Source organism: Platalea leucorodia (genome assembly GCF_965183815.1).
Source record: "Platalea leucorodia genome assembly, chromosome: 8".
Lineage (NCBI taxonomy): Eukaryota > Metazoa > Chordata > Aves > Pelecaniformes > Threskiornithidae > Platalea > Platalea leucorodia.
The window spans coordinates 37,664,193-37,682,746 of NC_138830.1; the positions used below are offsets into that span (position 1 = coordinate 37,664,193).

Here is an 18,554-nt window from a genome sequence, read left to right on the forward strand (position 1 = left end):
TTAAAATCAAGTTGCTAATTTATCCTGTCTGAAAGGCACCATAGGCACAGTGAGTGGTGAAGAGTAAACATCTCATTGGCATTTTTCACAACTGGGGAATTTATCTGTCTCCGAGAGAATCCAAATGAAATGTGAACAGCAAGATATACAAATAGGACCTAATTTGTAGCTGCATAGGCACGAAACCTCTAATTTCCATGCTACCGTGGCATCTTAGGCACATTCATGTCAGAAGTTTCTTCAATAAAATTAGCTTTTTTATGGGAAGGCTCAGCAAGGTCTTCTCCGTGGTCTCTGTTATTCAAGCGCTCCCGGTCTTCCCTTTTGCGTTTGTTAATCAGGCGATTTTCTCCCTCACACAGCTTTCCCTCTGGGACACCCAGTGTTCTCAGACAGACAATAGCTGCAGCCTGTTCTGCTAGTTTCTTTGACTTGTCCCTGAAGAGCAAGCAGACAGAGCACAGGTAAAAGTAGAAACTGAAGTCTCTACGCTGCCAAAAGACAACCCATTTCCTGTCTCTGATGCAACACCATGAAATAAACAGCATTTGCAGTCATCTCACAGCAGAACAACAAAATAGGTCAGTTCCAGAAATTATTTGAATCTTGCTAGGTATCAATGTTGATGCATCACTCCTGATGTAATATTCCTAGAAAATCTGCTTCTATCTGGTCTTGTGTCTCAAACACTCTTCATTTCAAAGGTATGAAGTCAGCATGTATTTGGCCCAAGTGGCTGCAATCCTCACAAGGTTAACACTTACAAATATGATCACTGAACAAAACTGAGTTTTGAAGGATCACTTTCTTGAAAGACACTCGGGCCCAAATATAATCACCGGTGGGTGTACAAATTCATTGATGCTGACAAAAGCAGGAACTGTTCCATAATAATAAAAATGCTGTCATTTCTGAGAGGGACTGCAGATTACACATTTGTGAAATTCAGTACTGGAAAACATTTTCTTCTCAAAGTTTCATATCAGCTGAGCTTAACCTCCTAAAGTCTCTGAACAGGAACGCTGCAAACACCAGTAATTGCTGTGTGCATTTGTCCTCTTTAAAATGTTCAATACTGAGCTCCAGCTTCGCAGTTAGATCAAGTTCAACTTAGGTGCAAATGCCTGAAGTCAACTCCAGTATTAATAATGGTACAAAATACTGTCATGAAACTTTAGAGCAGCCCTGGATGTAACTGTTGATTGTGATCTCTGAGAAGCCACTGAACTGTCCTCTGCTTCATTGTATACAGACACTTAATCCTGACTTGTTATTGAGAATGGATCTGCTGTAGTGGCTGAAGACATTACCTCCTCCAACATTCACCTCTGCCTCCCTTGGTTAGTTTCTGAACCAGGTCACCTATTTGCTCCCCTTCCAATAGAATTTGTGGACTAATGCACTAAGTGAATTAAAATCTGTAATGGTTTACTTGATTATGTTAAAACTTACTTCCTCTTGTCACATTCAAGTCTCAAATTTTTAATCCTTGCTGTCTCCCAGAGGTAGCTTTAGAAGGTAGTTTTTAGTTGACTTTATTAAAGTCTTTATTAAAAGTTGTTTGTTGACTTTTATTAAAGTCTTTATTAAAGTCAACTGGAATAAACTGGAGTACCCTTTCATTGCAAGTTTTAGGCAACATTTCAGAAACAATTACAATATAGCTGCAAAAAACATTAAGGATAGCTTACCACAGAGTTGATTTGTATTTTCGCTCAGCTACTGTCACTACTGAACAGAATAATCTATCCAGTGGTCTTTGAACCTGGAGAAAAAAAGAATGAAAAGGGAGAGGAGTGTCAAAAAACAATCATGTCATTTACAGAACAACCAACATTGTCAATGTTCCTTGTTATTCTTGTCTTTACACCACAATCAAGCAACACCTTTAAAGTTACTGTAATTCACACCACAAATTTAACCTTGCAGATTTAAGACTAAAAAATAAGAACTTGTCCAAACTGCAAATATTTTTGCTTTACAAAAAAAAAAAAAAAAAATCAAATAACGTCCCCACCCAAGCAAGCAGTTGCTGCTGTCCAGTATAGTTCCTACCTATAACAGCATGCAACAACAGAGAAAACATTCTGAATCCAAATTCTTTACTTAACAGAAGTACCTGTAGTTACAGCAACTTCTTTCACACATGAATCAAAACCAGACTGAAGGTCTGACTTTTAAATTTTTATTTTCTAATAAAATAAGCTGCTATTTTCATACATATGTGTATTACCATTTCTGAAGCTGCTTACTCAAGAGCTATGCCAGACTGGGAAGCTGAATTTCTCACTACCTTGAGTCTTAAAATACTTAGTTTCATAGACAAGGCAGATGAAGAGGTTTGAAAGGGTTTCTTCATTGACTCACAGTTTCATAAATAGGCTGAGGATGCTTTTCTTTCCTACACCATTCCAGAAGATACATTTTTGGAGTAATCTGTGGTGGATATTCTCGCCTAGACAGAAAAATTTGTGGTCAACAACTGTGCAGAGTTTACTTACTAAATAGATCTATTTTAAAACCAATAGTGCTGCTTATTATATTACTTCTACCAGTTATTTCTTGTGGTTTAATTTTACAGCTCAAATGATAAGAAAAATGCTGCTTCCTTATTAGATAATTCAAGTAATATGTCTGACACAACATCTAAAATAAAATATAAACTTCTCTATTAATTCTTCCCAAACATTCACATCCTGTAGTAATACAACTAGAGAAAAGATACTTACCAGAAAGGAGATTCTAACTAAACATATGACACAGAATAGAGATACAGTTTGGCACTGCTTATTATAAGCAACAATGTAAGATTAAATACTAGAAGAAAGAAAAGAAGCTGCTTCTGTTATGAGACAGTAGAGTTATCACATAAAAAAGGGCAGAAAAGGTAGGCATCGATTCAGTTACTAACATGCCTCGTACTTGGCAGAAAAAAGAAAAACTGTAAAACGACTGTATTCAGTCCTCAGGGAGTCAGGTATACATCCTGTAAATACTAAAGCATTATGACCTGAGGATTTGACGAGCACTTTATATCACACTCTCCTTGAGCTGTTTGATAGACTTAATAGCCAACATAGCAGAAATAGCAAACACTGGTATAACTTTGAAAGTAATAGCAATTCTATAGGTTTCACAGATTATAATCAAAGGTTACTTAAAATAATACTGTGCATGACTCCACAAATTAGTTTTTCAAGGAATACCTTATGAGTGGAACATGTTTAGGAGACTGTAGATAAGCACATACGTTATCTGCTCAGAAAAAGACTATTATGAAATTTGTGCAGGAGTTTTTATAGAACTACTGTGTTTTAGTTAAATTTCACCAAAAATAACTGAACTCGCATCCTTCTACGTACAGATGTTTGGATTTTTAAAAAAAAAAAAAAAACATTCAGCAAGTTAACTGAGAGAATTTAGCAGTCTCAGGAAGCCTGGAACTAAAGAACATCTTAGCACATCCAGATAGCACAGGAAGAGTGGTGATGCTAGTGATTATGTAATGATGTACACAAATTGCGTCATAAAAATTCACGCAGTAAGCACTGTTATGCACACTGTTATTTTCCAAAAAAACTGTAAGGCACTGTCAAATTCAGTTTTTATTTACGGATGCAAGATAGTGAAAAACTTAATTTGCATGCTTACTTGTCAAATCGAACAGCCATTTTTATTACATCTGGATCTTCCATTTGGTCATCTTCATCTTGTGTCTCAGTTTCTAAAGATGTTTTCTTTGCTTCGAAAATAGCTGTTGTTTCTTCATAGAAGTCAGCCATTTCAAAGACTTCACTATTCAAACAGAATTCCTTTGTATTAGAGATCAGCTTATAAATTTTTGTATCACATTATGACAGAGGAAAGTAAGTATAGAAATCCGTTGTGTTTAAGTAGAGTATATATGTACAGAGGATCACATGAAAAGTGTGGCTATATTCTGCACGGTGATTTTATATTGTTTTGCCTTCAATTCTTATCAGACGCTGTTGAGCTACAAGTAGAAAAGGAACGTTCTCATTTCCAGCACTATATATTCCATTTGCAGCCTGAAAGTCCAGGCAGAATCAATCAGAAATACAGGTCCTGCAATGTTCTAGTTATTAGCTCAATTAATAACTTGCAGGTGGATGAATCAGCAAAGAACATCTCCGAGTGACTACTGGCACATCAGCTCCAGAAGGGGAATATGAACAAAAAGTAGGAAACAGATTCTTCTTCTATTTTTAGTACTTAAAAATACTATAAACAATAAACACTATAACATCCAAATACCTCAAAATCTTAGATTTTCTGACTTCAGAGTATTATTCACAAGCCCCAGTACAAGGGAGCAAGCAACTAGGATTTGGGTCAAAGGCAAGAGCCTCAAATCCTTTTAAATTTCAGATCCATGGCAGGCTGCATCTAGTTTAAAAAACTGAGACTATTCATTTTCTGCAGATAACAACAATAAAACCTGCAGCATAAGAAAACTTTTACTTTCTGACTGTTATGAGAATGCTCATTGATATGAGGCTGCTCAATGACAAAATGAATTCTGGCCACAAAGCCACCTCCAATGCTTTAAGTGGAAAAGCAATGAAGCAGAATAATGCTAACTGATGCTTCTAAGAGAAGATAACTTATTATGTACTGTTATGTACATTTTTTTGTCTGAAATGCAGCAGCTTATTCTCTTTATTCGGTGCTGAGGTTAAAACCTCGAATGGCTGTAACATGCCATCACCACCAGGAGGCAGCAGTATTAAATAACATTTTTGCCTGAAGATGTATAGCTGCACTTTAAATAACTGCATGTTCAGTTACCTGGACATCAAACGGGCTGTTTAGAACAGTGGTTAAAAGACTTTGAGTCTGCTGATATAAAGAGGTTTTATAAATTTTCAGGTGTCTCTCTCTGTCCTGCTCTCATGCACACACACTGCTTAAGCCAATTTTGAAATTGGTATTGCATCACACATACAAAAACTGATTATGTTCAATTTTGGAAGCCCCTAAAGAATTGCTAGGCATAGCACATAAAACCAGAAGTTTTACACGTAAACACCGAATAGAGATCTAGTGTATAAACTGTGACATTTCTAATTACCTGTTTAAAGGCTTGACTCTTACTTAAAATTTCTTTACATACTATGCATTACTATTCATTCAGTAGAGAACACCACCACCCTTTTGTCTAAGATTTATTTGAAGTCATAAAAGATTGTTTCAGTTTCAATCTATACTACATCTCTTCTAACCAAACTGGAGAAATATAAGCAAAATAGATAGTAAGTTACTACACTAAAAATTGTTCAACTATTTACATTGCAAAACTGAGAAGTAACTTGAAAAGTGTAAATGTTGGTCATGGATTCCACTGCTCCTTTATGATTAATGAAGGCTAGCTCCTTTTATATATAGAATACAAATTCCTCTCATTGTATTGTAATGTAATAATCATGGATAGAAGCGTTTATAGAGAGCCACAATTCGTAAATTGCAAAAGGACTGCAGGCATTTCCATTCATTTTGAACATGAACAGAATGCTGATTAGGGCTTGCTAGAAAACAATAACTTGATTTGCAAAATATTTCAAGCTTTCAACATTTCTATCCATTTTCATACATGTAAGAATACAGTTTCAGACTGTTTATTTTATAAAAACAAGGAGACTCTCTTCCCCTTCATTCCATCAGAAGGATAACTATAGCACACAACATGGATATGACACATGCAAGCTCAGGCTTTTATTTTGTTCAGTTTGGGATGGGTTCAAACCTGAATTCCCTTCCATTCTGTGCGAATTCTTTAACCACACGTATATTTTATGGTTTCTCTTGAACTTTTCCTTCTTCCTTTTCTGTCTCCCCCTTTGAGAAATTTCATCCAGACTGTTTCAGATGTCCAGGATGAAGAGATTCATCAAAGCTACTGTATTTCCTCAAAAAGGTTGTCATCATTCATTAGCATATCTCAGGTATGAAAAGCAGCACAAAAGAAATACATCTAAGTAGAGGTGATCTTCATAAATTGTTTTGAGTTTCTCTCTCATTCAAAAGTGTGGTCATTTAAAACAAACATGTTGTCATAAAATTTCCAGTAACATTAAAAACCCCACATGCAAAAGGGAAAGTTAAAATAAACTAATATCTCTGGAAGAAGACAAGCTCCACACTATTAACCTCCAGACTACCACTAGACAACGCTGAAACTTTTCTTAATCAGTTAATGCAAATATTGGATAAATGCCTGTCAGTCAGTGAAGTACCACTCAAATTAGTACGTTGAATATAAAGACAGTTTTAGGGTTAAAACTTTAACACCCGAGCATTGGGGAAACCTGGAAAAGTTTACTGTATTTTTTCACACCTTACTAACTAGATTTTTTTTTTTTTCCGCAACTTCTTCTGAAGGTATGAAATGCTAGGCAGTGCTACAGACAGAGAAGTGGTTTGCAAGTTTGACAGAGAGTACAATTCCTTTTTCTGAAGTACATGCTTACCAGATCTCCTGTGTGGACTGCGCAGCATGCAGCTTCTTACCCTGAGTAGTTTCCAACTGTTCTCTTAACATCTGACACAAACAGTATTTTGTGTTGGTATAGTGATTATCATATCTCACTGCCTAGAGGAGAGAGACAAAGCATATAAAAAGATACCAAACAAATTTCTCTTATATAATGCTCATGTCTCTTGATGAATTTCAAAACGCTTTTTGAAAGGCAAACCACAAAGTACAGTTTTCTCAATAACATATTCAAGACTACTCATGAATGTGAGTATAATCCGATTATTTTGGCATGCTTTCATGAACATAAGTTCAAATTATTCATATACTTATGAAGAAAGAGTTGACCAGTTTACATAACTGACTAGTGATGCAGTAGTATTTTAGGAAGTAACTAGTTAATGGCAGTCCAAATTTTCAAAAACCAAAAAATTTCCAATTAATGGCATGATCAAAGCCACAGATTTCTGATTAATTTCCTATTATGTCACTAAAATTGTGTATTTTGAATAATAGATAAAACTTTATAGATGACTCGGCTAATGGAGCTATAGATATATATCATTACTGTATTGGCAAATCATTCCCTTTACTTCCCTCCTGTTAAAAAATCTTGGCAGTATTTGTGAAAAGCAATTAATTGAATCCAGCAGTAACTGACTATTTAATATTCCTTCACTTTTCTTTTCAATATGATTTGTACTACTGTAACATCAAGAGAGTTAGCCTACATATCATTAGCTTTTCAAATTCCTAGACATTTTTAGATAGTCTTCTAAGCCTCATAAATGTTTCGAAAAACCTAGACCTAAAAAGCATGGTAGGTAAGAAAAGCATGGTCAGGAAAAACTGTTTTCTGAATACAGATTTCTCAAAATTTTTTTCTGAACAAAATAAAACAGAGGAAGCAGTGGTTGATATGCAAGACCCATGTCACATGCAGTGTGTCAAAATACCCTCAGAGCCTAAGTCTTTGAAATCAAGAGGAGTTAAAATACTGTAGTAAGATTTTGATTAACAGTTCTAAACAATGTTAACTACAAGTAAGATCTTCCAAAAAACATACATATTTGATGTAATCTTGCATGACTTCCTTCAAGGGGAAAAGACCCTCTTTTCTGAAGATAGATGGGTTCCACATGGCAGCACGAGCTATCATTACTGATGAGGCAGCTGTTGCTTTCTGGAAGGTCTCAATGTCCGTATATTCTTTGATGAAGTCATGAGATCCTCCACTAAAAATTAACATCACTGTTATAATCATGAAAGTTTTATTTGCTATTACTTGTACTTTTATACACCCTTGTATTTTCAATGTGATATTACATTATTAGTGGTGGCAGAGTCTATTTAGGGCATTTTCTCAAATCCAAGAGAATAAATGGGTCTGAGAGTTTTATTAGAAATGGCTCATTAAAACACTGATTATATATAATATTTTCAATTATCTGCATACTTAAAAATAGAAGACCGTTTTTATGACAAAATAATATAGTTTGTGTTTTACACAAACTGCGTGCTTTTGCACAGTTCTTAATGGATAAGGCTCACAAAGAATCACTTCCATGTTGTTTGAAAAATTATACCTTGTAATTGCTAGTTTTGTAACCTCCAACTGCATACTAATTGTGTTCGCACAAGTGATATTGAAAACAAATTAAGTATGGACAGCATCATTCCATTTTCACTCTGGCACTAACATAGGGAGAGTAACTAAAAGTAGTACTTCTGGATCAGTCATAAAGCACTTTAAAGAAGGTTGCACTACTTCTATTGTACTGCCTCTGCTTTCAAGTCAGCAAGTCAGATGTGTTAGTAAGCAAAAAGAACACTTAAAACACCTTTTCCTTCTCTTAAAGTTTCCCTTCACAACATCTTTTAAATGTTAAATAGAAGTTGGATTTTTGAACTATAAAGTAAGAGCAGGATCTTTATCCCTTCAAAAGTAAAAACACTGTCAAATTCAAAATAAAAACTAGAGAACGATAAATGACTTTTAAACCAGAAACTTATATTGTGAAGACAGCACAAGCAATCTTTCATAAGTGCAGGAAGCTTATACCATAAACACAGTACCATTCTAGAAATCACAGTACCAATTCAAGTTTTCTTGCTTTTTTTTTTTTTTTTTTTTTTTTTTTTAGCACCAGTCTACTTCCTTTCATTCATTCCTGTGTATTTCCTGACCAAGCCTGAGGTACAAGTGGTCAGAATTCTCAAAATACTAGCCAAAGAAGTTACAGCAGGGATCAAGTATCATGGATCACATGTATTTAATAAGCAGGATTCCAAGTTGCACATTTACATTTCTTTAGAGAGGGAAAAGTTTCACTAGGTGGATTGAAAACAAAGACCATATCCTTCTCAGAGAAACCATTAAAAAAATAGGATTGTTAAGGTTAGTTCAGCATGTTGGGACACTTGCAAAGAAGTAAACTGATATAGGGATTAATTAGAACCAATTTATCAACAATAAGCCTCTGATACTTTTATATCTTAATTGCACACTTCTACATCATTGAAAGTATTCATACAGAGCTGACATTTCTGTGACATGCATAAAATCTAAGAAAAATTGTTAGCCTCATCTTTCACCTAGGCAAACAAAGGCTTCACGGCAATGCATAATGTGAATTTTGCTTGGCTTTTTAATTCCATATTGTTTAAAAAATTATTCTGAAAACCAGAAAGGGGGTGAACCACTGAAAAGTGGATCAACAAACATTATCAGCATGGAATATTTCCTTTGTCCAGTACAGAAACAGATTTTCTAACTGCAAAAACTGCAACTGTCAATGTATTTTCTACATAGAAATGTGAACAGGTAAACAGTTCTCAAATTCCTGATCCAAGTATATGGTTTGCAGAGATGCAGGTTTTCAATGAAAACTCAAGATCAATGAAGAGAGAACTTCATTTAAGGACACTGCTTCTCTGGCCAAGGATACTCTACTGCCACTTATAAACAGGTGAAACATGTAAAGATGTTGGTCAGGAAGATCAGATACAATTCAGTACAGTTTGATACTTCCCATTACCTCCAAAATTGCTCTTAAAACTTACCTGTTTGTAGCTAAAAACTGAGTTTCTTATTTTACTATCACAGAGTTACTGAAGGATCTATCAACACAAGCAGACAGATTCAGTGGGTTCATGTCTGTATGTCTGCAGAATAAGGGAGGACTTAGGGAATATGTGAGGCCACAGAATATAACGCTGTTTTTGAGCAGTGGGACGGGTGATATCTAGTGTGCAAGTGTTCAAGATACACAGTGGTAGGGTTATAATCAGTCACTGCACAGGGCTTAAAAGCATAGAGAATTCAACTGCTGGATACAGTCAGAAATAACTTGCATAGGATAGATTGTGACACACAAAAGCAATACTTTTTGGAAAATACATGGAATTTTTAAACTAAAAACTGAGGTATGGTGATATTTCATATGGCCAACTTCTGTCACTGCTACCTCCATTCAGATTTCATCTTTGGTAACATTGTATTCGCCCTACATGAAGGATCTTCTTCCTGCACTTGCAAATCTTGTTAGGTACAGGCATCTTGCAATAATCAGCTAATTAGTTAAACTTACTTTGCTATTACTGGAATGGAGACTGCTTCAGATATGGCTTTGATCACATCACAGTGGACAGGGTGCTGAGGCCTCTCCTCCTTCTTCCTTTCCAACAAACAAAAAAAGACAAGACCAAAGATTTCCTATGGAATTTGTAGATAAATTTGTAGATATCTGAATCACAGCATACATGCCTCAAGGATTATTGGGACATACTTATTTCCGCTTATTTACTTCTATCATTTGATGGAATTTCCCTTTTTTTTTTTAAATACAAGAGAATTATTTCACATCAAATACATTTTAAAACATTGTTACTGTAATTCCACATCCAGATAAGCAGCATTTTTTAGATATAGAGTATGCAAGATAATTTTAGTTTTATTTGGTCTTTGAGACAAAAAAAAAAATCTAGAAAAATAGCAGCAAGTGGTTCAATTCCCTAATCACTGGCCTGATTTTCTACAACACCGATTTAGTTAACAGTTGAAATCAGAACCACATATTTCATGTAGAGTATACTCTAGTCATACCTTACTGTGCAACATTTACCAGCAAACTCAAAAAAAAAAAAAAAAAAAAAAAAAAAAAAAAAAAATCTAAGTCTCTCTTGCCTAAAATTGATTTACCTTCCATGGACAGCAATAGCAGCAATGCCAGTTTTTTCTATTCTCTTTACCAGATTCACAGTATCGTCAACCTGAGGGATAAGAGAATGACATGATTTTAGTTCAAAGAAAAAGGAATAACTATCATGTGATCATTGTACAAACAAATGTTGGAAGCCTTTTCTTTCATCAAGAGGGACAGGATTCCTGTATTTCAACAGTAACTCCAAATATGCTTAACCATTTAATAGATACTTCAATTAAAGAACTACATAGTATGGCAAAAATAAGAATCCATTTTCAATACTTCCTTGAAACTACAGATCACAAACTTTCTCAAACCAGGTAACACAATACTCTGTAGCAGGAAAATATTTTCCAACAGGTTTTTAGACTGTCATTTGAAAATGACACAAAACACTTGATTAGCAAGTCCTCTCTAACGACTACTCTGTAAATTTAATTAAAATCCATCTTAATAAGAGGATACCTTCTGAAATGAACATAACACGCAGTCACACATCTATAAATATTCCTCTCAGATGTGTCTTAAAAAGTTAACTAGTATCTAAAAAAGTCTAATGCTATTTTTACATGACCACTGAATCGAATGATACAAGGGAAAAAGGGGAAGCTCCCAGTATATCTTCAAAGAGGCAAGATGCTGTAAAAAGGCAGAAAGAAATTTGGCACACTGATGGATTAGCCTGTCTAATGCAGCTTTGAGGAAAGGGAGAACAAAAAACGATAAGGCCAATTTTCTCTTCAAAAGCTGGAAAATGATCTGTGGCTCATCACAAAAATAGCACATTCAGTCTTTGAAAAAAATGCAACATCTACCAGCTGGCATGGACATAGAGACAGAAGCTCACCTGCTGTTCTGATGGATGACGTGTTATGCAAAAGCAGCTTGAAACAAAAAGGAAGAGGCTCTAGGATAGTTGTAAAAAATAAAAACGAGAGGTGCCAGTTCTCAGGTTTAATACTTCAGTACTTCAAAACCAAAATGATCTTATGCAGAGTTACTGATTCTTTTCACACAGGCTTCATTTGTTCATTTAATCATTTTAAGAGCACATGTAAGTGACACTTGAACAATAGCTAGCTCAGTTACAGTTCACCCATCTACAGAAATATCTATCCAGGTCATATGCAATCACAGTATCTAGGAAGGCAATTAAATACACGTATGCAAAACAGTCAGTAAAAGAGAAGGCACATCATCTCCTGGAGGTTTAAAAATATGTAGGGAATTCAACTAAAAAAAAAAATCCAGTAAAGAAACTACACCAGCTGTAAAAAAAGAAAAAGAACTTACATATTTTCACTACCTTCTTAATAGTTAAATTTTAGAATACTGACAAAACAAAATTTAACAGCTTTAGCAATGTAACAGTCTTACCACAATTTCTTTGAAATGAATGACTGTACCCAAGAATTTATCCAGAAAAAAAATCATTGTAATTGCAATGAAGATGCTGCTTCTGAGACGATTGCGAACCTCTTTGAATAAGCTAGCAATTTCAGTGCTTCAATCTACCAAAGATTTTCTACAAAGGCTGCAGAAGTTGTTTTTAATTCGGGTATCATTTGTAGCATATATTGCTATCATTTCATGTACAGTAAATCAGGAGTCAAGTAATGCAAAACTTCCTTGCAGTGCAGAATATGAGTAGTTTACAGAGCACAGACAGTTTCTTTTGTAAATGCAGTTTCATTAGTGAAGCGTTCATTGTTAACATGGATGTTGGAAGTTGGAGAAGTAACATTAGGGCTTGGTCTTCCCCTCTTGAAGTTTAAACTTCAAGCAGACTGTCAAGAAATTCAAAGTCCATCACACTGTGCTTATGTACACGATATTACTCAGTCAATTCCACATTTGGCAGTCTTCTTCTAAAATAAGAGTGCATTTTCCCTTTTTATTTTCATTTAGTGCTTATTCACCAGCAAAAGCTTTGGGATTAACTCAGTGGGTTACAATAAACGGACTATAATATTTTTTTAATAAAGTATCCACATTTGGAGTTCAATGGAATAAAACCCTGTGTAGACATCTAATACTTAGTATTTTCTTGACTTTTTAAATTAGAGAGGAGAAATGAAGTTGGGCATCTGATGTGAGCAGCCAGAAAGGCAAGCTGGTTGGAAGGGGAAAATTACTGAATAGAAGAAAAATGAAAAATACTGAGATAGAAAATGCCTGCCAGCCTGAAAACCGTCAGCCTAGGAACCAGGCCCATGAACCACAAGCATCCCTGGTAAGTGAAGCTGGGTACCTAGAAACCAGCAACATCCTGAGATACCATCAACAAGTGCAAAACCAAGAAACCGTATCAACAATTTATCATCTGAAAAAGTAAAAAATAGTCTGGAAAAAGGGGCAAACATCCTCAGAAAGAATCTCTAACTGTCATTGGCTCTTCTAACTGTAAGAACAGGAAAACAGTCTGGAAAAAATAAAAATTGGTCTGAAAGAACAGAAAACAATCATCTATTGGCTGCCCCTGGTGAAAAACAGGCATTAACAGCATCTACTGGCTGCTCAAGGGGCGGTGTCCTACACCCTCTGGTGTCTCTATGACATGAAATGACTTAATTTTTATCCAAAATGGAGCTTATCTGAGAACTTCCCATGCTGCACACACTTTTCCTTCTAAACAGGTTGAACTCTCCACACGAACTTTCTGCAAGATCTTGGACTCTTGCCAGGGATGCCTGGCTGACTCCAAACTCCATGACAGATCATCGTTGGAGTGAGTCTCTGTCTGTTATTTTATTGGTCCCCCTCTGGGTCTATGTTTAGGGCTGGCTGAGTTTGTCTTCCTGCTTCTGGGATGGTTGGGTGCCCTTCTGGGATCAGTTTGTCCTTCTCTCTGGGATGGTTTGGCCCCCTTCTGAGACCTGTTTAATGCACTTGATATCAGTATTATTACTATGAACATACATATATGCATATAAGTAATCTATCATAAGTATATCTGCTGTTATATTATTGATAAGCTTGCTTCACTAGTGATAAGTTTGTAGTAACTTTTAATGGTATATCCCTACTTGGTTGTTGCTATTACTGATTGTTGCTATAATTGATTGCTACCATATTAATCCTTGCCGTTATACTATTGATCATTGCTACTAATAATTTGTAATAGCTTGAGATAGATATATCTATATCTTGCTTTATTAATCATAGGTATATTTGCTATAGTGATTTTTGTGGTATTTGTGGTAATCTGTAATAAAGTTGAGAAATTTAGAGCATAAAAGCCTCTGTGCCCTTGTGTACCACGGAATCTGACAAACCCACAATCACCATCTCTATACACCCACAGGTCAGATAATCCTTCAGGTCATGACAGCATCCCAAACAGAAATTATAATTCCAAGTGCTATTTCACAATAACAGGTCTAAAACGCCAACATATTAGAATGCCATATATGCTAATTGATTTAATAATCACAGAATTAAACAACAACTAAACACTTTAGCATAATGATTTATGTTCTTACTGAGGGCAAAATGCGGATTTTGCACGTTACTGGTTTACAAATCCCTTTAACAAGGGTAGTCAGTATCTGGAAAAAGAAAAAAAAGACAAAACTGTGATCACAACAGTGACATCAATAAAGCTCTCCTCCTTTCTCTCTTGAAGATACAAAGAGATGAGAACAATGTAACACTAGTTACTGTTCCTCTATAAAGAATCTTACATGCTAGACGAACACATGCAGTCTGCAATTGAGTATATCATTTTATCTGATAGATGTACAAACCTATTTCTAGTCTAAGCCATTTTTATTTCCACTTCTTTTTTGATTTAACTGGACTTTTACAGAGCAATTAATTGCTGCTGGAGTTTCAACAGTGCTTTTTAATGAGGTGACCAGTAAACTCTGATCATTTCAAAATAAAGTGCAAAGGTTTTTCATTTTCATGCAACTGTTTTCACAGACTTCTTATATTCAAGTTGTGAGTTTCTTACGAAAACTATATGTAAGTATTCCCTAAAAAGAGATTTTTTTTAAAAAAAGAGAAGAAACCCTTTAAAATGGAAAAGAATTAGTGGAAAAAATCAAGCAACATCATTGAACCTTCTAAAAGAAAACAAAAATTGTAAACTGAATTCCACACTTAACACAAAGCATATTTGATTCATTAAAACTAACTCAGAATAAGCAGATAAATGAGCAGCAGTTAGTTTAACCATTTAAGAACTGAGCTACAGAAAGAACCTCCTTTTCACAGGCTGAATTTAAGTGCAACAGACCATACTTAAAAGGGCCATGTAATGTCCTATACATGTTTAAATCACTGTATGACTATAAAATAAATGGTACCAGAAATCCAATAGCTCTCTAAATAAAAAAGTGGAAACCAGCTGATCCTGACTATTATTAGAAAAACACTTGGTTTTCAACCTTTTTTTTTTTTTTTTTTTTAAGATATTGTCATGCATGTTATTCTGCATACACTTACCCTGTATAAAATGGCTGGAACTGCAGGTAAATGATTTCTTTCAGAGTTGTGTATACTATGAAACTTGAATTTTGTTTAATGTTACCGCACTTATTAGGTTCCCAATACAGAAATGAGCTGTTACAGCTAGCACTCACAAGCTCTTATAACAGATGGCAAGTTATTAGTGTCACCTTGCACTGTCCTCTCAAATTTTTCCTCAGTAGTGTTCTCTCAAACAAAACAGTAAGATCCAAGAAAATTATCTAAAAAACCCCTCTTCAGTATTTTTAATTTTATTTTTTGCATATAAATCAAACTGAAATGACATAATTTTCCAATCATCACTATAATATTTTTCTTACAATAGCATCATAAGCAAACCTTGTAAGATTTCAGTGTCAGCCTCATGAAGGACTCCAATGTGAGAACCAAATCCTACACTTCTTAATCACATGGAAAGCTTGATTTGGAACTGGATCACTTGTACTTTTGCTTTTCCCATCGGCTAATGAAAGAAAGAGTAATAGGTCCAGTCTATTCCATTTAAACTCTTAGTTTGGCACAATTAATAATGCTTCCAGTTGCTGAATGGTCAGTTTATACAGCTTGGCTAACACAGTGGCTCTTGACACCAAGAGACTCTTATATTTGGCAAAAGGCTGGCACTCCATCACGGTTATAACTTTGATGACATGCCCTTCTAATGGCATGTCCTCAGAGAATGAAATAAATGATGCAGAACAACCTGTTTTCATGTCTGAGCTCACAAAGAATTGTAACTAAGCTTGTTGAAACTGTAGAATCAGTTGATCAGCTTGTTGAAACTGTAGAAGTCCCACTAACCTACAAAGCTGAATGGTGTTATCGCAGTAAGAGGAAGGATTTACAAAACAAAGACTGACTCAACATCCATTTTAGACAGAAGGAAAAGGCATGAACTGCAGGGACCCGAAAGAGACTGGCTATCATTCAGAAAAAGAGTCATGCAGATAAGCAAAGAGAGTCTGGTCTCTTCAAAAGACTGACCTACATCAAAGAACCCTTAAAACAAAGAACACTCAAAAGCCACATAGAAAAAGGCAGAGCAATGCTTTTGGTACTTTTGTTTTGTCCAGATCTGCATACTTTTGATAGTACAAGAAAGAAAGAATAACTACCTTGAAACATTTGCCACTGTGTACCACAATTCAGTTATTAGTGAGAGGTAAACTGTAAACTAGAATTGCCCTCAGAACTCCGAAGGATATAGTGAGCAACTAAAAGCTAAGGGGAGGCAAGACAAAGTTCACAGTCAACTCATCTGAACTATGAAGAATCAGGTCTTTAAACAGAAAGAAAATAAAAGAACTATCTGCTAAGAACGTTCCTGAAAACCCAGAGCAATGTCTGGATTCTGTTTAACCTCAGGAAGCTTCGAAGTCCTTGGCAGGGGGGAAACACACCATATTACCTATCTATCTATATTACATATAGATAGATGTATACCTATCTTTTTCATATAGGTTCATACAGGGTTTTATATATATATAAAAGAATATATATACAAATAAATTATACATACATGTATATGAACCTTTTTCATACTGGGTCACATAGGGTTTTATATAGATTTACATACATATGCACATAAAGCTCCTCCCTCTGGAAATATAGCACCACATTGTGGAAGTTTTAAAAATGAAAAGGAAGAAGGTAGCAATTTTATAGTCCAGACAATGACAAGGAGAACTAAATCAGGATTATTTATCCATAACCTTAATTTCAGTATTCAAAATTGATTATTCCACTCTAGCTTTTACAAATATGTCTTCTAGGCATTCATTCCTGCTTCCAGTAGAGCACAGTACATTTCCAAGGCAGTTCAAAACCCACAAGGTGATACTTACAGACTCTATTTTGTCAGGATCAGATAGCAGTGCTGCTCCCATACCTCCCTGGGAAAATATACAGAAACTGTTACACACTAGGCAAACACATTTTTCAACTCAATTGTTTTGCCTAATAGCAGACCACAGCAGAAGTACAATGTTATATTAAGAAGGGGGGGTGGGGGGGGCAGAAATGGCAAAATCTAAAATGCAGGCGCATTAGTGAATACTTTGGCAAAACACATTTCCTAGAACTGTATCAGAATAATTAAGCACTAATTCAGGGCACCAACTTGCTCCCATTACTTTATGGAGCAGACAGGATTTCAAAAAGACATTTTTAGCAACTGTAATCATCTGGTTTCTACTCATTAAGTGACAGCTGAACAGATTTATTGTTTTAACATTATACATCATGTTTGAGAGGTCTTGACATCAGTAGTTTCTGTCTACATACTACATTTAGAAAAATAGGCCAAGACAAATTAAGTGCCTGTATTGAACACAAATTATGAACACTTTAACAATTAAATATTTTAGCTGTTCTTTCTGCACTATCTCATCTGCATACATGGATCTAGAGGCTAACAGGCAGACATAAGAAATAAGTTCAAAATTGTATGAACATTTTTGACCCAAAACTACTGTCAGAGAATAACCATTCACCTCCATTTGTGGCCAGCAGATTGAGGGAGGTGATTCTGCCCCTCTATTCCACTCTGATGGGGTCTCACCTGGCGTACTGCACCCAGCTCTGGGGCCCTCAGCACAGGAAAGACATGGACCTGTTGGAGCAGGTCCAGGGGAGGCCACAGAAATCATTAGAGGATGGAACACCCCTGCTATGAGGAAAGGCTGAGAGAGCTGGGGTTGTTCAGCCTGGAGAAGAGAAGGCTGTGGGGAGACCTTATAGCAGCCTTTCAATACTTAAGGGGGGCCTGCAAGTAAGATGGGGATGGTCTTTTTAGAAAGGTCTGCTGCGAGAGGACAAGGGGGAATGGTTTTAAACCAAAGGAGGGTAGATTTGGGCTAAACACCAGAAACAAATTTTTCACAATGAGGGTGGTGAAACACTGGAACAGGTTGCCCAGAGAGGTGGTAGATGCCCCATCCTTGGAAACGTTCAAGGACAGGCTAGATGGGGCTCTGAGCAACCTCATCTAGTTGAGGACGTCCCTGCCCATTGCAGGGGGGTTGGTCTAGATGACCTTTAAAGGTCCCTTCCAACCCAAACCATTCTATGATTCGAATTTTTGATCTTTCGTCCTAGTACAGGGTGGATGTTTTGGTGTTCTGTTCTTAATTATGATTCTGTGGAAGGATAAAATAGTCTTTCATGTAATTAGTTATAATACAGAAGAAAGTAATAAAGGCTAAAGAAAACATTACTGGAAATATCATCAGACCATTATGAATTTAATGACATGTCCTCAACATGACTACAGTTCCTTGGTAATACCACTTTATCTCAAAAGCCATCTGGTAGAAAAACAGAGGAAGTTCAGAAAGAACAGAATCTAAATACGTAAATAAACAGGCTCCAGAACAGGGGAAACT

At 35.7% G+C, this 18,554-nt stretch overlaps 1 protein-coding gene across 1 annotated transcript in view; it reads right to left on the reverse strand.

Moving 5' to 3' along the window:
* DUS2 (dihydrouridine synthase 2) overlaps positions 1-18,554 on the reverse strand; it is a gene marked incomplete at its 5' end in the record, with an annotated part of 27,884 nt that continues 9,330 nt past the window's right edge. Inside the window, 10 exon segments of the mRNA XM_082319327.1 lie at positions 1-438; positions 1,692-1,765; positions 2,368-2,455; positions 3,652-3,795; positions 6,489-6,610; positions 7,560-7,728; positions 10,084-10,170; positions 10,695-10,765; positions 14,181-14,246; positions 17,016-17,059. Of these exon segments, the coding sequence (XP_082175453.1) occupies positions 201-438; positions 1,692-1,765; positions 2,368-2,455; positions 3,652-3,795; positions 6,489-6,610; positions 7,560-7,728; positions 10,084-10,170; positions 10,695-10,765; positions 14,181-14,246; positions 17,016-17,059 (1,103 nt within the window). The 3' untranslated portion in view covers positions 1-200.